General features: G+C 47.1%; 1 protein-coding gene across 1 annotated transcript in view; it reads left to right on the top strand.

The window, feature by feature from the left end:
• Positions 1–20,358, top strand: part of PLEKHD1 (pleckstrin homology and coiled-coil domain containing D1) — a 46,510-nt gene extending 26,152 nt beyond the window's left edge. Inside the window, exons 7-13 of the mRNA XM_004055364.5 lie at positions 11,098–11,192; positions 13,040–13,133; positions 14,750–14,928; positions 15,503–15,635; positions 15,994–16,138; positions 16,588–16,737; positions 17,053–20,358. Of these exons, the coding sequence (XP_004055412.1) occupies positions 11,098–11,192; positions 13,040–13,133; positions 14,750–14,928; positions 15,503–15,635; positions 15,994–16,138; positions 16,588–16,737; positions 17,053–17,222 (966 nt within the window). The 3' untranslated portion in view covers positions 17,223–20,358. The remainder of the gene's footprint in view (positions 1–11,097; positions 11,193–13,039; positions 13,134–14,749; positions 14,929–15,502; positions 15,636–15,993; positions 16,139–16,587; positions 16,738–17,052) is intronic.
• Positions 20,359–21,852: the final 1,494 nt, after the last annotated feature.

A 21,852-nucleotide genomic window follows, 5' to 3' on the forward strand; every position in this document is an offset into this window, starting at 1 on the left:
GTTTGTTTGTTGTTGTTTGTTTGTTTTGAAACAGAGTTTCAGTCTTGTTGTCCAGGCTAGAGTTGCAGTAGTGTGATCTTGGCTCACTGTTACCTCTGCCTCCTGGGTTCAAGTGATTCTCCTGCCTCAGCCTCCCAAGTAGCTGGGATTACAGGTATGTGCCACCATGCCCTGCTAATTTTGTATTTTTAGTAGAGATGGAGTTTCATCATGTTGGTCAGGCTGGTTTCAAACTCCTGACCTCAGATAATCCACCTGCCTTGGCCTCCCAAAGTGCTGGGATTACAGGCATGAGCCACCTCACACAGACCATTGTTGGATTTGATTTGTTAATATTTTGTTGAAAATTTTTGCATCTGTGTTCATGAAAGATACTGGTCTGTGGTTTTCTTTTTCTCCTTTTCTTTTTTTTCTTTTTTTGAGACAGAGTCTTGCTCTGTCACCCAGGCTGGAGTGCAGTGGCACCATCTCAGCTCGCTGCAACCTCCTCATCCCAGGTTCAAGGGATCCTCGTGCCTTAGTCTCCCAAGTAGCTGGGATTACAGGTGTGCGCCACCATACCTGGCTAATTTTTGTATTTTTTATTAGAGACAAGGTTTCATCATGTTGGTCAGGCTGGTCTCAAACTCTTGGCCTCAAGTGATCTGCTTGCCTCGGCCTCCCAAAGTGCTGGGATTACAGGTATGATCCACTGTGACTGGCCAGTCTGTAGTTTTCTTATAATGTCTCTATTAGGTTTTGGTAAGGTAATTCTAGCCTTGTTGAATGGATAAGGAAATATTCCCTTGGCTTCTATCTTGAGAAAAAAAGATTATAGATAATTGGTATAGTTTCTTAAATGTTTGATATAATTCATCACTGAGCCCCTCTGGGCCTGGTGCTTTCTGTTTTGGAAGGGCATTAATTATTGATTCAATTTATTTAATAGATATAAGCCTATTCAAATTGTTTCTTCTTGTGTAAGTTTTGACAGGTTGTATCTTTCAAGGAGTTGGTCCATTTCATCTGAGTTATCAAATTTATTGGCATGGAGTTATTCATCATAGTTCTTTATTATCCTTTTAATGTCGGTGGTATCTGTAGTTATGTTCCCTCTTTCATTTCTGATATTAATAATTTGTGTCTTCTTTCTTTTTATTTAGCCTGGTTAGAGTCTTATGAATTTTATTTATCTTTTCAAAGAACTGGTTTTTGATTTTGTTGATTTTCTCTGTTGATTTCCTGTTTTCAATTTCATTGATTTCTGCTCTATTTCTTTTTTTCTGCTTACCTTTGATTTAATTTTCTCTTTTTTTTTCTAGTTTCCTAATGTGGAAGCTTAGATTATTGATTTTAGATATTTCTTCTTTTCTAATATATTAATTTGATGCTATGCATTTCTCTCAAAGCACTGCTTTTGTTACATTCCACAAATTTTGATGAGTTGTATTTTCATTTAGTTCAAAGTATCTTTAGGTTTCTCTTGATATTTCTTCTTTGACTCATGTGTTATTTAGAAATGTGTTTTTTAATCTTCAAGTATTTTGTGGATTTTCCAGTTAACTTTCTTTTGTTGATTTCTAGCATAATTCCACTTTGGTTTAGGAGCAGACATTACATGATTTCTATTCTTTTATGTTTGTGGTCTGGGCACAGTGGTGCATGCCTGTAATCCCAGCACATTGGGAAGCCAAGGCAGGAGGATTGCTTGAGGCCAGGAGTTTGTGGCAAGCCTGGGCAACACAGCAAGGCCCAGTCTCTAAGAAAAAAAAAAAGAGAGAGAGAGAGAGAAAGAAAAAAGAAAAAAATTCACCAGGGATAGTGGCATATGCCTGTAGTCCTCGCCACTCAGGAGGCTGAGGCAGGAGGATTACTTGAACCCAGGAGTTACAATGAGCTATGATTGTACCACTGCACTTCAGCTTGGATGACAGCAAGACCCTGGGCATGGTGGTGCATGCCTGTAATCCTAGCTACTCAAGAGGCTGAGGCGGAAGAACCACTTGAACCCAGGAGGCCGAGGTTGCAGTGAGCCAAGATGGCACCACTGTACTCCAGCCTGGGTGGCAGAGGAAGACTCCATCTCAAAAATAAAATAAAATAAAATAAAATAAAATGAGTTTAATTGAGTAAATGAAAGATTCGCAAATCAGGCAGCCCTCAGAATCACAGCAGATTGACAGAGACTCCAGGGGTGCCTGTGATCAGAATAAATTTATAGACAAAAAAGGTAAAGTGACATATAGGAATCAGAAGTGAGGTACAGAAGCAGCAAGATTGGTTACAGCTTGGTGTTTGCCTTATTTGAACGCAGTTCGGACATTCAGCAGTCTATGAGTGGCTGAAGTGTGGCCGCTGGGATTGGCTAACACTCAGCTATTGTTACAGGTGCATACTATTAAATTAGGTTTTCAATTTTGTCTATTAAGCTAAGTTACAGTTCATCCATAAGGACTCAAATATAAAAGTATGGAGTCCTTCTCAGGCCATATTTATTTTGCTTTAACACACTTATTCACTCTCCGATGCTCTTCCTTTCCTTATGTAGATATGAGTTTCTGACCTATATCATTTTCCTTCTCCCTGAGGACTTCTTTTAACATTTCTTGCAAGGCAGGTCTACTGGCAACAAATTCCCTCTATTTTTGTTTGTCTGAGAAAGTATTCCTCCTTCACTTTTGAAGGATGATTTTACAGGGTACAGAATTCTAAGATGGTGTTTTATTCTCTCAATACTTTAAATATTTCACTCCATTCTTTTCTTGCTTTCATGGTTTCTGAGAAGCCAGATGTAATTCTTATCTTCTTTCTTCAATAGGTAATTTTTTCTTCTTCTGGCTTCTTAAGATATTTTTCCTCATCTTTGATTTTTTGAAGTTTAAATATGAAATTTCTAGATATGGTTTGTTTAGGGCATTTATTCATTTGGTGTTCTCTTAGCTTCCTAGATCTGTGGTTTGATGTCTGACATTAATATGGGAAAACTCTCAGTCATTGCTTCAAATATTGCTTCTAGTCCTTCTTCTGATTATTCTCATTATACATTTTGCACCTTTTGCAGTTGTCGCACAGTTCTTCGATATTCTGTTCTGGGTTTTTTTTTTTTTTCAGCCTTTTTTCTCTTTGCTTTTCAGTTTTGGAAATTTCTATTGTTATAGCCTCAAGCTCAGAGATTTTTTTTCCTCGCCCATGTCCAGTCTCGCAATGATCCCATCATAAGCGTTCTTCACTTTTTTACAGTGTTTGTGATCTCTTGCAATTTCTTTTTTATTCTTAGAATTTTCATCTCTCTACTTATATTATCCATCTGTTCTTGCATGTTGTCTACTTTTGCCATTAAAGCTCTTAATACATTAATCATAGTTTGCGTTTAAATTCCTGGTCTGATAATTCCAGCATTCCTGCCATATCTAATCTGGTTCTGATGCTTGCTCTATCTCTTCAAATTGTGTTTTTTTACCTTCTAGTATGCCTTGTGATTTTTTGTTGAATGCCCTTTATTTTTTCCCTGGCCACGATGTATTGGGTAAAAGGAGTTGTGGTGAATAGGCCTTTAGTGATGTGGTGGTCTTAGCCTTTTGGTGAGTTGCGCCCTTGGACTGTGAACTTCATAAATGCTTCTCAGTGCTTTCCCCCACCTTAGGTAGAACAGCATGGGTACAGTGGGCTGGAATATGGTATTTCCCTTCCCCCAAGTAGGTTACACTCTGATAAAACAGGTTAGGCTCTGGTATAATAGTTTATGGCAGGCTTTGTAAAGAAGAACAGAATGGGCTCAGGCACAGTGTAATCCCAGCACTTTGAAAGGCCAAGGCAGGTGGATCACCTGAGGTCAGGAGTTCAAGACCAGCCTGGGCGACATGGCGAAATCCCGTCTCTACTAAAAATACAAAAATTAGCTTGGTGTGGTGGTGCATGCCTGTAGTCCCAGCTACATGGAAGGCTGAGGCAGGAGAATCGCTTGAACCCAGGAGGCAGAGGTTGCAGTGAGCCAAGATCATGCCATTGCACTCCAGCCTGGGTGACAGAGCGAGACTCTGTCTCAACAAACAAACAAACAAACAAACAGAAAAAAAAACACAGAATGCTGTGTTGCATTTCCAAATGGCTGCTTTCCCCTTATATTCACTGAGAACCTGGTAGATCTCCTGGAGTTATAACTCACAGAAGTGAGGAGGCCTCCCTAAGATTGGCTCCCCCTGGAGTTTTAACTCTTCAAACTGAACCTCCAGCAATTTGTCAATTGCAGTTCAGGTTTTCCTACCCCAGTGCTGGTTCCCATGGAGGTTTCTGCTGGTAGTTTCTGCCTCATTAGTGTGACTCTCTGTATCTGTGTGTTAGGCCATTCTTGCATTGCTATAAAGAAATACCTGAGACTGAGTAATTTATAAAGAAAGGTTTGATTGGCTCATGGTTCTGCAGGCTTTACAGGAAGCATGGTGCTGGCATCTGCACAGCTTCTAGGGAGGCCTCAGGAAGCTTACAATCATGGCAGATGGTGAAGGCGGAGCAGACATGTCACATGACCGGAGCAAGAGAGAGAGCATGGGCGGGGGGAGGTGCCACACACTTTAAACAACCAGATCTCATGTGTACTCAGAGGGAGAGCTCACTTATCACCAAGGGGATGACCCAAGCTATTTATGAAGGATCTGCCCCCGTAATCCAACTACCTTCCACCAAGCCCCACCTCCAAGATTAGGGATTACATTTCAACATGAGATTCAGGCAGGAACAAATATCCAAGCTATATTAATCTGCCTGTCTTTTCAATTTTGGGAATAGAACTTTGCTTTATGACCTCACTTCTCTGATGATGTAAGAAGACTTGCTGATTTTTCAGTTTGTTTGGTTTTTCAATTTATTTTATTTAGAGACAGGGTCTCACTATGTTGCCCAGGATGGTCTCAAACTCCTGGGCTCAAGTGATCCACCTTGTGGATTACAGGAGTGAGTCACTGTGTCCGGCCTTGTTCAGCTTTTTACTTATTAGATTAAAGTGACAACTTCTAAATTCCTTACATGCTGAACTGGAAACTGAAGTTCTTCAGTTCTCTTTCTTTTTCCTCCTTAATATATAACTTTTCCCCTATTTGTAGAAATCATGCTCTTTGTAGAAAACTTGTAAAACATGAATAAGAAAATAAAATTTATCCATAATCCCATAATTGACAGACAACTGTCACCAAACTTTTTGGTGCTTTTCATTTTAGCCTTTTTTTCTCTATATACTATTCTTATATATGGTATATTTTAAATATAATTATCAGCACATTGGATATTCAGTTTTATGGACTGCCTTTTCATTATACTTTTCATCATACCTTCATTAACATTATACATTTTTCATGTCCTTCAACATTCTTTGAAAACATCAATTTTAATGGCAATGTACTGATTCATTGTATGTGATGTTTTATTTAAATAATCTTCTATTTTTGATCCTTCTTCCTGACCAAGAAGAAGCAATGAAGGTTTTGAGCAGGGAGTAAGGAAAAAGGGTGGGTATCATGATTTGATTTCCATTTTTGCGGGGGAGGGTGTCTCCTTCTATCACCCAGGCTGGAGTGCAATGACACGATCTCAGCTCACTGCAGCCTCGACCTCCTGGGCTCAAGTGATCCTCTCACCTCAGCCTTCCAAGTAGCTGAGACCACAGGTGCACACTACCATGTCCAGCTTTTTTTTTGTATTTTTTGTAGAGATGGGGTTTCACCATATTACCCAGGCTGGCCTCAAACTCCTGAGCTCAGGTGATCCGCCTGCCTTGGCCTCCCAAAGGGCTGGGATTACAGTGATTTCTATTTTAAATAGTGATGTTGGCTGCAATATGGAGAAAAGGATGAAGGGGGGCCAGAAAGAGTGCAAAGAGCCCAGGTGGGAGGCCACTGCATTAGTCCAGGCAAGACCTAATAGCAGTGTGAACCAGAGCAGGGCAGTGAGATGAAGAGAAGTTGCCTGGCAGGTTCTAGAGTGGGGGCTGGGGGTGGGGGGGCAATACGAACTGGACTTGAGGGTGGAGTGGGAAAGAGTAGAGCGGGGAAGGATGAGGTGAAGCATGAATCTCAAGTTTCTCACCTGCATCAGCAGTGGATGGTGGTGCATTCCCTGAGACAGGGTGCACTGGAAGATCACAAGCTCTGGTGGGGAAGATCATGAATTTGTTCTTGGACATGTGTTTATGATATCTTTGGATATCTGGCTGGAGATGTGAAGCCAACAGTTGGATATAAGAGGATGGAGCTCAACCAAGAGTAGGGACTACAGGTATCAACATAGGAGTCATTTGCACCTAAATGGCAAATGAAGCAGGGAGGGGTGGGGGAGTGGGAGTGGTCTAGATTGCCTTGGATCTAGCGCAGACAGAGGGCAGGGGCAGCACTCTCTGAACTGAGGCAGTACTCCATGGTAGGGCTGTTGGGAGGATTGCATACAAACTGCTTGCAACATAGGAAGTGCTTAATAAATGATAGCCACTGTCAGCCTGTCCAGCTTCCCTCCCGTCATGTTCACTCTCACTCTGGGCCCAACCATGTGGTCCAATCTCGGTTCTTTCAGGGCAGCAGGTTTCCACAGGGGCTTTGTACCTACCTTTCCTTCTGCCTGGAATGCTCCTTCTTTTTCTTTCTATTGATTCATCTTCATCTGTCAGCTAAAGAATCACCTGATCTCCCCCAACCTCACACCGCATACCTGCCTCACTCCCATCAGGGTAGCTCTACATAGAACCATGTCCCTGTCCTGCATATCATGTATCTTGGTTTGTAATGCTACTCTAATGTGTCTGATTATTTTGGTAATATTTGATGTTTGCATTTGATCTACAATCCTGGTCTGATTTTATTTATTTATTTATTTATTTATTTATTTATTTATTTATTTATTTATTTATTTGAGACAGGGCATCACTTTGTCACCCAGGCTGGAGTGCAGTGGCGTGATCTCGGCTCACTGCAACCTCTGTCCCCCGGACTCAAGGGATCCTCCTGCCTCAGCCCCTCAAGTAGCTGGAACTACTACAGGCTTGTACCACCATACCTGGCTAATTTTTTGTATTTTTATTTTTAGTAGAGATGGGGTTTGCCGTGTTGGCCAGGCTGCTCTTGAACTCCTGAGCTCAAGCAATCCTCCCACCTCGGCCTCCCATAGTGCTAGGATTACAGGCATGAGCCACCTCTCCTGGCCCTGATTTTATTAATAGTTGCACTAGACTGTGAGCTCCCTGAGAGCAAGGATACATCTGTTTTTGCTTATCTTCATATCCTCAGTGCATAGCTTGGCAGATGCTTGAAACATATTAGACAATAAATATGTGTAGCATGAATGAATAGAATTATAAGAAAAAATCTCACTGGGGTTTTTACTGGAATTGCATTGAGCTCGTAAATTAATTGGAAAGAATCTTTACTGTATTAATTCTTCCTAACCAGGAGTCTAGTCTAGAATTGCATTCTTTTCAAGAATACAATTAGTTTTACTGAGGATGAGAAATCATGCCCTGTGAAGTGTGGTGAACAGGAATTATTTGGCTTGGAGGAGAGGAGACTTGAGGACAGAATTGCTCTTTTAAATACTTGAAGAGAAAAGAAGTTAGTGTTGTTTTATGGCCTCAAGGGGGATAAGCCGGACCCATTGAAGGATTATGAGGTAGGCAGCTTTTGGCTCAAGTGGAGCTGGTGGTGGAAATGGGGTGCCTCCTCCCCTAGGTGTGCTTGAGCAGCCCAGAGTGGCTGGGCTTTGGCTGCTGTCCTTGGCTTTGCCTGTGTTTTGTTTTGCTAAGAGCTGTTCCCTAGCTCTTATTTTGGTGACAGAGACATGCAGGCTTCCTAGCTGAGGAGAGGGGCTTCAGGAGAGAGTACAGCTGAGACAGAGAGAAAGGCCCAGGAAGCCAGGCAGTGGCTGAAGGGAGAAAAAATTTGGGCAAGAGACAGAGATGGTTTATGAGATTTTGGAGGGGAATTTTGCTCCATAAATTAAATAGAATGCTCTCATTGAAGCCCCACAAAACTTTCAACAAAAATCTTCATTATTCATAAATGCTTTTGTATTTATAGCTGTCGGGGAGTGGCAGGGCTGAGCATAGCAGAGGGTTGAGCCTATAAGGAAAAGGCTTTTATCAGGGTTGTTCAGGGGTGAAATGAGCTGTCATGAGAGCCAGTCAAGCAAAGCTTGGACCATCTCTTGGCAGGAAAACCAAGCAGGAGACTGAAGCATCTGATGGAGACTTTAATTGCCTTGAAAGTTCCTTTGACCCTGGAGGGTTCTGACTCATGGGTGCCTGTTTCTCTGGCCCTTTCACAGAGCAATAAATGCTGTGTGGGCACATGTAGTACAGACTCAGGTAGAAAAGCACCTTATCGCATATATCGGGGACTACTGGGGAAGGAAGGGAATTCCAGTCATTCCAAGCCAAATGATTGTCTTGCCATATTATTTTCAGGTGGATCACATTCACTTTCTGCTTCTCAGAGGCATAGCTGGGATCTGCTGGCGTCACGAGGCACTTAAATGCCAGGGAGGGAAGGAATGGGTTTTAATCATTGACCCTCCCCCCGTTTTCAACTACAAAAAGATATCCCAGCGTAATATTAAGTAACAGGAAATATTTGTAAGTTGGAGTGTTAGAGAAAGGGACTTTCCAGGGATGGGGTGGAGCCTCCAGGTGGGTCCAGGGTGATCATTTGTGAAGCGGCAGAGGCCTCAGACCTGTAAGAGCTGGGCGCCTGGCCACGCGTGGTGGCTCACGCCTATAATCCCAGCACTTTGGGAGGCCAGGGTGGGTGGATCACACGAGGTCAGGAGTTCAAGACCAGCCTAACCAACATGGTGGAACCCCCGCAACTGAACTCTACTAAAAATGCAAAAATTAGCCAGGTGTGATGGTGCGCGCCCGTAATCCCAGCTACTCGGGAGACTGAGACAGGATAATTGCTTGAACCAGGGAGGCGGAGGGTGCAGTGAACTGAGATCGTGCCACTGCACTCCAGCCTGGGTGACAGTGAGACTCTGTCTCAAAAAAAAAAAAAAAAAAAAAAAAGAGCTGGGCACCTTTGTTATTTTCCGGTGTAAGCCCAGGGATGCTTACAGCTTGTAATTTCCCCAGGCCTCTAAACGGCTCTGCCCCAGGAGGCAGAGCCCACTGAGGAGAGGGAATATGTGAGGTTTGTTGAATCTGAGGCTATAAAGGGGTTTATCATCATAAGCAATATCCAATATCATGTGTTAGCTACCGAGAATGAATAAAATAGGGAGTTTCAAACTTTTCTGAAGCTCCAAACTCTTATTTCATCAAAGAGGGATTGGGGTCTATAAGAAGAAAATTTTATTGGGAGGCCAAGGCGGGCAGATCACCTGAGGTCAGGAGTTCGAGACCAGCCTGGCCAACATGGTGAAACCCCATCTCTACTAAAAATACAAAAATTAGCCGGGTGTGGTGGTGAGTGCCTGTAATACCAGCTACTCAGGAGGCTGGAACAGGAGAATTGATTGAATCTGGGAGGCAGAGGTTGCAGTGAGCCGAGATTGTGTTACTGCACTCCAGCCTGGGCAACAGTAAGACTCAGTCTCAAAAGAAAAAAAGAATACAATTTTAATTATATTTATATTATGTCTATATATGGTATCTTGTATATAGACACTGGTTGCCATGGCAGGGGGACGGCAACGTAGCACATTATGCATTGCCTCTTAAAGGCAACTGCCTAGAAGTAACACACTTCTGCTCTCATTCCATTGGCTTTAGCTAGTCCCACGGACCCACTCACCTTTACCAGGTGCACTGTGGCCATGTGGTGTGCCCAGGAGGAGCATCAGAATGCCAGTGAGAGCTGGGCTTGGTGGCTTGAGCCTGTGGTCCCAGCTACTCAGGAGGCTGAGGCAGGAGGATGGCTTGAGCTTGGGAGTTCAAGGTGGCAATGAGCTATGATTGTGCCACTGCACGAGTGCCACTCTGCCTGAGTGACAGAGACTCCATCTCTAAACATAATAATATTAATACCAGTGAGCAGTGAGCAGTCTTGGTGGTGACAACATTTGGCAAAAACTGAGGTCAGTTTGTAACCAGTGATCCATGCCCAAAGTGCCAGTAATGATTAGAAGGGAAAGATATAGCAACTCTTTGGGTAAGTAGTTTAGAGATGGAGGTCCTAGGGTTTGAACGCAGGCTCCTTCCTCTGCCTCATATTTTATTCCTTCTTTGCATCTCCTCAAAGTCCAGGGCAACTTCTCCATATAGACAGCCTCTCTCCCCAGTGGGGTTTCCATTAAACTTGGGAACAAAGCCCCCAGGTGAAAATGAGAGTGGAATTTGGAGCTGGAAGATGAGAAAGGAAGTGAATGTGGAAATAATATCCTCCCACAGTGTAAAATGTGGAGGAACAAAGCAGTTGTCACAAAAATGTTTCAAGCCAAATTATGTGAAATGTGCCCCCCAATGCCACCTGCCACTGAACCCCAGGAAAAGAGGACTCCTGGAGGACACACACTTGCTGGGAAAACACTTGGGCTTTCTGGGATTCCTGAAGGGGCAAGTCTGGTTCCCTGGGGCCTGTCCTGCACTTTCTAGTTCTCCTCCACTTTGGGGCCGGAGCAGAGGGAAGCTGAAGCCACCTGGAGTCATTGCTTCCCAGATACCTCAAGAAAAAAAAGAGTCCTTATTCTCTGACTTTTGGGTTGGGAATAGCTTTTCCTTGCCACTTCTAACAGACATCACTCCAGGGATCTCGAATGGAAATACACACTCACCACTCTTTCCTCCGGGTGTGAGGGACAGCCAACCTGCCTGATGGTGGCAGTGACTGGAGCTGCCCTGCAGAGTAGACATTTAGAATTATAGTTTCCTCCAGCCACAGGGAGTAATGTTGGGAGTGTTCCTAAACCCAGTCTTCAGCATGCAAAATGTGTTTTCAGTGGGCTCGATTCATCATAGATTTTGGGTTTGTCAGGACTGCATGTCAATGAGTGGGGCCAGCGGGCCTTAGAACTTAATTGCCGGTCTGGTGCAGCACATGACCCAGGCTGTGCTAAATCCCAGAGGGTCCCTTGGGATAGAGTGGGGGATCCTGATCTCAGGGGTCCTTTGCTGCCTGTGACTCTTCTCTTCCTCTCTGGTCTCTTCAGGAGCTTGAGCGCCTTAACCAGGTGCTGGAGGCTGAGAAGCAGCAGTTCGAGGAGGTGGTGCAGGAGCTGAGAATGGAGCAGGAGCAGATCAAGAGGTGGTGGTGGTGCCTGGGAATTGGGGGTGCCACTAAGTTAGGGCATGCAGAGCCCACCTTCCCCGTCAGATCTGAGGAGGCCTCCACCTCAGAGATGCTATCTTCCCAAGGCTCCAGGCTTGGGTCTATCCCAGTTTGAGTCTGTCCTCCAAGGCTCCAGGTTTGAGTGTTCCCAGAAGAATCTGTAGACTCCTCTGCCCCAGATAAATGGGGTCATTTCTACCCACTAGAGCATAAGGCAATGGAGCATCCCTCCAAGCCACAAAGCCCCCTGCCTTCATGAAAGCCTCTCTCACTCAGGGCCAGACAGGACACGCTGGCCTAGAGGTGCTTGCTGTTGGCCAAGACCCTCAACATTTGCTGTCTTTCCTGCATAGTCCTTTTTGGGAATGTGTCATTTGAGATTTTTAGTACCATGTATTGTTTGTAAACCTAGTTGTACATTATAATCATCTACTGAATTATAATCTTTTAAAGGTAGAGCCTAGAAATCTCTCTATATATACATACATGTATATATCTATATACAGGTATATATGTATATATAAAAATGTTTGTTTGTTTGTTTTTGAGACAGAGTCTCACTCTGTCACCCAGGCTGGAGTGCAGTGGCACGATCTCGGCTCACTGCAGCCCCGCCTCCTGGGTTCAAGTGATTCTTGTGCCTCAGCCTCCTGAGGAGCTGGGATTACAGACATGTGCCACCATGCTTGGCTAATTTTTGTAATTTTAGCAGAGCCAGGGTTTTGCCATGTTGGCCAGACTGGTCGCCAACACCTGACCTCAACGATCCTCCCACCTTGGCCTCCCAAAGTGTTGGGATTACAGGTGTGAGCCACCGCACCCGGGCTAGAAATCTATGTATTTTTTAAAAACACCCCAGGTGATTCTGAGGCAGCCTCCAGGAATGTGGAGACTACTGCTGTGGGTGGGGGTAGTCATCATTGTCATCCTCATCCTCATCATTATCATCACCACACATGATCAGTGATAGCCCAGAAACTGTTTTCTTATAACAACCTTATCCAAGGGTGTCAATTAACTATGTATTTTGAGGAGGGAAAAACCCAGAGGATCTTACTAAGTAAATAGCCAAGCACCTACTCAGCTTCCAGAATGTTGCCAGGTACTAGAAGGAATAGAAGACAAGTCCACTCCCTTGAAGAGTGGACATATGATCTGGTTGGGGAAACCAGACTCATACCCAGGAAACATTAGTGTAATAATATATAATCAGGTGCTAGAAGGCATGGTGCAGATTTCCTGTGTTACGAGAATTGAGACACGTGCATGATGCTTGTGGGCTTGAATACAGGGCTGAGTGAGATGGGCCTTGAAAGGTGAGTAGGATTTGGAAAATTGGGCAGGAGAAGGGAAAGACTTTCCAAGTCGGATGAGGGGACACTAGTGTAAAAGCCTAAGGTGACTGAAGCTTGTGAAGAAGGCAGCAAGGAGCTTGTTACTAACCCAAAGAGGGGCCTTAGCCATGTTCTATGTCAGAATGACCATGGGTTCTAGCAAGTGCTGTCCAGAGAAGACAGGGTGAGGCTGGGGCCCCTTTGTTTCTCCAGTGTTTCCCTCTGCCTGTGGGGTGGCCCTAGGTTTATTCCAGGTGACAGATGCAGTGTACCTGGAACAAGTGACTCCAACCCCATGTGGCCAGGACTTCCTTTCAGCTCCAGGCACCTACTGCTGCTGTCAGGGCCCAGCTGTGCAGAGGGGCTGGCCATTCAAGAGCCCTTCTGAGCCCCATCAGGAAGTGAAGCAAAAGCATTTCTAAGTGCAGAGGTGATTGGTGGGGGGTGGGGAGAGTGGGCACTGCCATACCCAGCCCTCTGTCTCCACAGGGAGCTGGAACTGACTGCAAGATGCCTTAAGGGTGTAGAACAAGAGAAAAAGGAACTGAGGCACCTCACGGAGTCCTTGCAGCAGACACTGGAGGTGAGGGGCTGCTGGTGGGTTAGTTGACCAGGTGGCAGGCTGGTTGGTCGGACCACATGACACTGTTTTTTCCAGCAGTGTTTCCCCAGGGGGTGATCTGTAAGAGAAATGGGCATGGAGGGGTGCTGATCTAAAGGGTCTCTTCTCTATGGATCATTGAAAACTCTGGCCGAGGCATGAGGCCCAAAGCAAGAAGTGTCTGTTCTCAGACCTAAAAGGACAAATTCAGGCTTGTCCTTGCTATTACCATGGCCTCAGGAAATCCACCTCTGGTGCTTATATTTTTATACCAGATAGAGGATTGGTTAAGGTGGGCAGTGGAGCTACCCACCGCTTCCTTCTTGTGTCTTGTTCGCTTAGCTGCTCCTGAGTGACATTGAACATAAAGGGAAATCAACTGCCAGGTCACCATCATCTGATACCACAGAAACTGGGATGGGGTGGGGAGGTGACAAGCCTCAAGGACAAAGTACAGGCTCCTTAGCATGGCAAGCAAGTGAAAACTCTGGCCCTGGTCTCCCCTTCCCCCTCGCCTCATTCTTCCCTTCGCTGCTCCTCCATGCCCTGCACAGACTCCCAACCCCTGCTCCAAACCGCGGAGCTCAGGTATGCCAAGGAAGCAAGCTCTTTCATGCTCCATACCTTTTCCCACGCTGTTCCTTCTACACAGTGTATCATTTCCACCTTTTCTCTGCTTGGAGAACTTCTGTTCACCCTTCTAAGTCTCAGCTCAAATATCTCCTCAGTCAAGCTTCTCTGATTTTCAAGGCAGGTATCTACTCTGAGCTCTTGGCTCCCATGGCATTTTGTACATATTTTATGGGACTTAACATGCTAGGTGTGTTTTCCAAACTGTGAATTTCAGTAGACTGTGTCTTCATGGTCTCTCCAAGCCCATCCCCTGAAGTGGGCCTGGCACATATGGTGTATGGCCCATACCTGTGCTGTACGCATGAATTGCCTTCAAGGCTGCAAAGGTTTCTTGTCTCCCTTGACTGACTGGAGCCTTGGAGCTTGTGGGGCCTTTATTCATTTATCTTTCCCTGTTTCACATCATGGGAGGTGGTTCCCATGGATATTTTCAACTCTGCTTCTGTGTAATGCCATTGAGTACAAGATCCCAGTCTGATAAATGGAGAGGACATCTTTTTTTTGGAGCGGGGGGGTGGTTTGGGGACAGGTTCTAGCTGTGTTGCCAAGGCTGGGATGCAGTGGTGCAATCATAGCTCACTGCAGCCTCGCTCTGTTTGTGAGAGCATCTAAATCTGTTCTTGGGCTGGTTCCTGTTGGGTGTTTTTCACGTAAGCCCACTATGTCTCCTCATTCACCCCTGGAGGAACCAGGACCCCAGAAGATCATGCGACCCCGTTCTAGTAGGTGCCGTCTCCACTGGAAGGCACTTTGGGTTCCTTTATGACTCTTGATGGAGGAGTAACCTTGCCCTGTTGTGGGAGAGATCTGGGCCTTTTAGCTTTGGAGAAGAATGAAGACATTTCGGCAGCCATAGAGGACTGAGAGAGGAGTGGGTCACTCCCCCGAATGGAAAAGCAGGTGAGGGCAGCCATGTTGGAGAACCTAAATTGGGCTTTTCTTTTCCTTCCCTCCTTCCATGCCAGGAACTCTCCATAGAGAAGAAGAAAACCCTGGAAATGCTGGAGGAGAACGAGAACCACCTGCAGACACTGGCCAATCAGAGTGAGCAGCCCCCTCCCAGCGGGGGCCTCCATAGCAACCTCCGGCAGATCGAGGAGAAGATGCAGCAGCTCTTAGAGGAGAAGCTCCTGGCAGAGAAGCGGTGAGGGAGCCCCGACCCCTGAAGACACCATTGGCTTTGGGGTCTGGGGACTTTCCTCGAACTGGACATCCAGACTCTTGGGTTCTACTTGGCACTGACCAAGTAGGACTCACTCACTTCCTTTTGCCTAGGACTCTGTTCTCCCACCAGGAAAGTGGGAAGAGAACTTTCACTACCCAAAGCTGGCTTGATAATTATCTCGTGCAATGGTGTGAACCATGCAGAGTTATTAGGTCCTTGTCACCATGCTTTGTGACAGGCTGGGCAAGTTTTTAAGCCCCCTTTTACAAATGAGGAAATGGAGCCTCAGAGGCATTATATGACTTTTCTGAGGTCACAGAACAAGCAACCTCTGGACCCAGGACTCCAGTCTTCTGACTCTAAACCTAGGGCTCCCAGCACTGACCACACCATCCATCTCATCCCCTGGGTGCCTGGACCCACAAAGTTCAGGGGCTCATAAAGCCTGGGATTCAAGGTTTCTCCAGCCCAGGTCTCTAAGAGGAGCTGTCCATCCATTGGCAATCCCATTTGGCGAGTGAGCACTGAGTAAGTGCCTCTTCTGTCCCCACAGGATGAAGGAGAATGAGGAGCGCTCACGGGCCCTGGAGGAGGAGCGTGAGTTCTACTCCAGCCAGTCCCAGGCACTGCAGAACTCGCTGCAGGAGCTGACGGCAGAGAAGCAGCAGGCTGAGCAGGAGCTCAAGGTGCGACCTGGCCTGCTGGTGCCAGGGCCCTTCCCCTTCCCTGGAGACTCCCCTTCCACCCCTGCACTTTACCGGGTAGCTGCATGAATTATCTCTGTCAGTCTGACCAGACAGCCAGGCATGGGGGATGGAGCCACCACAAGGGGAAGCAGCAAGTCTGCTGCATCATTGACAGACACCTGCTGGGTGCAGGTGCCAAGTCCAGTCCATCTGGTTCAAAGGGTAAGACTCAGAAGCGGGATGTGATAACTCCCATCCACGCCCATTGAGCCAGGGGTGACCAAGGAAGGCTTCCGGGGAAGATGGCAGCTACTTCCAGGACCTGACTTCCTTCTCATTTCCCTCTCCTCAACCTCAGGCTGAGGTGAAGGTCCGCATGGACCTGGAGAGGCGTCTCCGGGAGGCAGAAGGGGCCTTGCGAAGCCTGGAACAGGGGCTGAATTCCAAGGTGCGGAATAAGGAGAAGGAGGAGAGGATGCGGGCTGATGTGAGCCATCTGAAAAGTAAGCCCTGCCTCTAGGCCCCGGCCCCCAACTTTGGCACTCAGCCCCAGATGGGATCCTGGCCCTGTAGAGCCAGGAAACCCACACAGGGTCTGCTATGCATGAGGTGCTCCCTGGATATTGAAGGGTTTCTTCTCCAGTTACCTGCCTGCAGGCATCTCAGCACCACTGCTTTCTTGTGGCTGTTGGATTTGTGGTGAGAGGAAAGCCAGGAGCTTCTTCCCTTTATCAAAAGCTCAGAGCTCTGTTCTCAGCAGACCTGCCCTGAGGTGGCTGCAGATTGTGGTTTGAAAGGCAAAGAAAGTCCCCTTCAGCAGGTGGCTCTGGAATCTCGAGGGACGGGGTCAAAATATTTCCCACTCAATCTCACCAGGATCCTTGGGAAGGGAGGGACTGGCTGGGGGTAAGGATGCAGTCGAACTGCACCCTTCCTGGCCGTGCCGCCACAGGGTTCTTTGAGGAGTGCATCCGGAATGCCGAGCTGGAGGCCAAGATGCCTGTGATCATGAAGAACTCCGTGTACATCCATAAGGCAGCCACTCGCCGCATCAAGAGCTGCCGCTTCCACCGACGCCGGTCCAGCACCTCCTGGAATGACAGTGAGTGTGGCTGTCTGCGTGCCCTGGTGGGATGGTGACAAGGCAGGAAGAGGGCAACATGGGGAGCCAGAAGGGTTGGCCCAGCTCTGAGGCTGGAGAGTGTGGCCTTGAACCTGGCCCCACCATCCTTGGGCAAACGAGTGAATTCTCAGGGCCCTGGGTTTCTCAAAGGATATGGAAGCCCGTGTGTGGGAAGGGGCTGGAAGAAGCTTGGCACACATAAAGGAGTGAGGGGGTGGCATGAGGCTGGGGACAGGGCCAGGCCTTCGTGGAGGGAGCACTGTTCACAGGCCTGTTGGGCTCCTGTTTCCCCAGTGAAGCCGTCCCAGTCCTTCATGACCTCCCAGCTGGATGCCAACAACATGGAGGAGCTAAAGGAGGTGGCCAAGCGGCTCAGCAGGGACCAGCGCTTCCGGGAATCCATCTACCACATCATGGCCACCCAGCCTGGAGCCCCCTTGGCACTCTCCCGGGGTGGAAAGTGATGGGCGCTCCTCCCCTGCTTCCCAAGTCTCCCCTGGATGGGCGGGGGAGGGGAATGGGTAGCAGAGGGAGGCCTCACTCTACCAGCTCCTGGCCTCTCTGGTATGGAGCCTATGTCTCCTCTGGGCCGGAGCTCCACTTGGGGGCCAGCCTTGCCTTCAAAGGACATGGACGCTGCCTTCCTCATCCTCACCCCACACCCCACCTTTGGGTCCACACCAGGGCCATGCAGGCCTGAGCTGGGTGCTGGTTGTCATGGTGAGGTGAGGACAGGACCTGGTTATATGTGGAGATTTGTGTCGGTTAGGGAGTGGGGTGGGGAGGTGCTGTCTACCACTGTGCCGTCAGGCAGGGTCTGCCCCACTGAGGAAGATGGCAGCCCTCCCTGGTGCCCACTGGACCTCTCTGGGACTCTGCTGCCCTGCCCGTGGTCCTCATGTAGAAAGGCCTTGCCTCCCCACCTTGACATTCCCTTTTCCCCAGGGTTTCCTAACCCTCCCTTTGCTTCTGACACTCAGCAAAATGTCCCTCAGCTGAGACCCCTCATTTACACCACATCATGCTGTGCAGGAGGAAAGGGGCCTAGGACAGCAGCTTCTGGGCTCCTGACATACCACACACCCACCACAGTGCCACTTTTCCTGAGCTCAGGCCCTGGCTGTGGGGCCACCCACTGATTCCCCTCTTCCTCTGGTGAGCTCACTCACAGCCTTGGCACCCTGCGAGGGTACAATGATGGCACCATGTCCCTCCTGCCTGTGTACCTAGGGCCCTGGCTGGGAGCTGGGGCCAGCAGTGATGCTGGGGGCTCCCCCAGAGGACACGTAACAAGCTCAGGAGTGGGCTGGGCACAGTGGCTCATGCCTGTAATCCCAGCACTTTGAGAGGCTGAGGCGGGAGGATTACTTGAAGTCAGGAGTTTGAGACCAGCCTGGCCAATACAGCAAAACCCTGTCTCTACAAAAAAATAAAAAAAATAAAATAAATAGCTGGGCATGGTGGTGCATGCCTGTAGTCCCAGCTACTTGGGAGACTGAAATGAGGGGATTGATTGAGCCTGGGAGGTTGAGGCTGCAGTGATCTGAGATTGTGCCACTGCACTCCAGCCAGGGTAAGAGAGCAAGACCCTGTCTCAAACAAACACAAGCAAAACAAGCTCAGGAGTGAAGGAAAGTCACTCTGGTTCCTGCATTATGTACTCCTGGTTGGGCAGGGAGGCAGTGTTCCTGCTGGTCAAGAGATCACAGATGTCTCCTTCCCAGCTGCCCCTGCTTCAGTCACCTTGCTGCCTCCTCTCCCTGCAGAGATTTCAGCCTGTGCAGCAATGTGACCATGAACTCTGGCAGTTGGGGACCCTGGGCCTGTGATGGGGCCAGTAGCCATTGGTTGGCTCAGTGTCATTGGGAGTGAAGCTGAAACACCAATCTGCAGCTTCTGTGGAAGACCACCACCCTCCAGGGGGCTGAAGGGTGTGTCTGTCCCTCACTCATGGACAGACAGACTGCCCAGCCCCTCTCCCTGCAGGCCCACCCTCCAAAGCTACCTGAGGCTATTGGCCTCCAGAAAAGGGGTCCACCTGGGATCAGGGTGCTCTTGGACACTGTTGACATTAAAGGTGCTCATTCTTTGCTGCTTGGAAAACCAAGAAGTTCTGAGAGATAGACAGATGGCTTCGGGGCAAGTCCCAGCAAAAGGTGCAAGAACCTGGGAGCCCACAACCTATTCTGTGGGAAGAGGAGCATTGTTGTCTCTAAGAACACATGCACATCTGCTGCTAGGCTGGCCAAGCCCAGGCCAGGCTGCCCTGCTCTTTGCTCAGTGCTTCCTGCCAAAACTAATCTCAGTGGTTCCTTTCAGTGATGGGTGGACTTTGGTGGCTTCATACAGTCTCTGCAGAATCTAGCTGGGGAGAGGGCTGAGTCAGTTTGGAATAAATGCATTTGACAGGGCTGAGCCTAAATGTAAAACTTTAAACATGTATAACATGCATAAACCTGGAACTTGTTTCTCTAATACATATGAAGGATGAACTTTGAATTGAAGGGGAATATTTATAAAACCAAGATTACTGTTTCCTTTTTTTTAAAAGAATTAATCATGGCTTGCTTTTAGAGAGATCTTTCATAATTTTCAGATGCATTTGTTTTTCTTGGGCGAGCTATTAACCAGACAGGAAAGTGCTAGTCTTCGTTTGCTTTGTACTGCTGTAACAGAATACCTGAGACTGGGTAATTTATAAGGAACAGAAATGTACTGGCTCACAGATACGGTGGCTAAGACGTCCAATATCAAGGTGCTGGCATCTGGCAAGGACCTTCTTGTTGCATCATCCCATGGTTGACAGGCAAAGAGAGGATGAGAGAGCAAGAGGGGCCAAACTTATTCTTTTATAACAAACCCACCCCCTTGATAATGACATTAATCCTTTCATAAGGGAGAGTCTTCATGGCCAAATCACCTCTTAAATGTCCCACCTCTTGCGGATCACCTGAGGTCAGGAGTTTGAGACCAGCCTGGCCAATATGGCGAAACCCCACCTGTACTAAAAATACAAAAATTAGCTGGGCGTGGTGGTGGGTGCCTATAGTCCCAGCTACTCAGGAGGCTGAGACAGGAGAATCACTTGAACCTGGGAGGTGGAGGTTGCAGTGAGCCGAGATTGTGCTATTGTACTCCAGCCTGGGCAACATGAGTGAAACTCTGTCTCAAAAAAAAAAAAAAAAGGTCCCACCTCTTAATATTGTTACAATGGCAATCAAATTTCTTTTTTTAATCCTGCAAACTACTGGGATGGTAATTAAATTTCAGTGTGAGTTTGGGAGGGAACAAACATTCAAACTGTAGCAGTGCTTTTCCATGCACATTTACCAATCGATACTTCCTCCTATTCTCACCCTGTATTTTCCATGCCTCAGGCAAGTCTGAATTATCTTCAGCCAACTGAACAATCCATAAGTGTTTATTTGTTAAAAGCTCACTATGTACCTAGCACTGTAAATAGAAAAATAGCAACATCTCTATATCAAAATACGTAGGAGTGGAAATTACTTAGTGGAAATATGTTGATGTAATTTTTTTAATTTTTAAAAAGAAAACTCTTTTTCCTTGGCCAATTGAATGCATTTCCTGCAGTGTCTATTTAAGTATGTGGTGTGGTCATTGCTAGAGAGATGTTGCTCCCTGCAGGCCAAATGTAGAATTATGGAATCTGCTTGTCCTGTCTCTAACACATACTCCTGCACGTGCTTCTCTACATTTGAGGAAGTGCTCCCCACTGCTGCACCTCCTAATAATTAATTGAAAAATCTGTGTTCCAGCCCTGAGGTCCTGGCTGTCCCTGTGTAACAAGGACTATCAGCTAGATTTTCTTCTGATTTTAGCACAGACTAAAGGAACAGGACTGACCGTGCCAGTGAGAATAGCCTCAGGGAGACAAAGGATACCTAGGTTTTTTGTTTAGTGAGGTTTTCCTGTTTGTTTTGTTTTCCTGTTTGTTTTTGTTTTTAAGAGACAGAGTCTCACTCTGTTGCCCAGGCTGGGGTGCAGTGGTGTGATCATGGCTCACTATAACCTCAAACTCCTGGGCTCAAGTGATCCTCCCACCTCAGCCTCCTGAGTAGCTGGGACTACAGACACGTACCATGATGCCCAGCCAGGATACCTAGCTTTATGGCCTGCTAGTTTCAGTATCCCTGCTGGAAACTGACAGTTTTACCTGCTCTGATGTGGAGAAGTGTATGCTTTTGTTTAGTAATCATATAAAGGAGAGCCAGAAATGGGTGAGAAATGGTAATGACTGGATTCTCCTCCTGTTTGGTTTGCGTGCTTTTCCACCAATGATGTTAATGGATGAAGCAAGAGATCATGAAACACCTGGGTTCTGACCCATTCCCCAGCTCCCAGTCCTTGCAAAGGATGCACTCTCTCTATTCATCTGGAAGGATGTAATTCTTGCCCCCAACCCACTCCAAGCCCACCTAGCTCAGCATAGTCTCAGCAGCCTGTTTGGAGTCCACAATGAATGATGATAGTGGAACAAAACTTGCTCAAGTCTCAGGGAGCCAGTCCAGGTGTGTCAGATTTTATCTAATAGGAAGGTAAATAAATCCACTGGGCAAAATAGTCCTGAAGCCCTCAGATAAAGTCCAGCAGTCTCTGTGGAACTGTGTGCTTCCACAATCAGCCATGTTGACACTTCTCAGACCCCCAGGCCTTGCAAGGTCTCTCCAAAGTCAGAAACTCTGCAGCTTTGACTCTTGGAGAAAAAGCTGCTGACTTCTCTTATCTCACCGCGCCCCTGGCAAACAGGAGTTGAGGGATGTCTTTTGCAAGGCTTTAGGAGAGATTACAATGGTTGTTTTTACCTCTTGAAAGAGAGCCACTCCCAGACACACAAAGCAACTGGGAGAAACTGGTTATTCAAACTTCCGAGTGGGTGTGGAATGTTGTGGTGTCAACATCCCCAGGTTCAGTTCTCCTGACTCGGCACATCCCATCTCCCATTCCCTTCCCTGGACGTGGGCTTCCACCCATGGCTTACAGCTCTTCTGACCCAGAAATGAACTTCACCACTCCATCTTACTGGGTTAAAGGTGTTCATGGGAAATATAGGAAATACTATAGTCCAGGAGT

Source organism: Gorilla gorilla, chromosome 15, assembly GCF_029281585.2.
Source record: "Gorilla gorilla gorilla isolate KB3781 chromosome 15, NHGRI_mGorGor1-v2.1_pri, whole genome shotgun sequence".
Classification (NCBI taxonomy): Eukaryota; Metazoa; Chordata; class Mammalia; order Primates; family Hominidae; genus Gorilla; species Gorilla gorilla.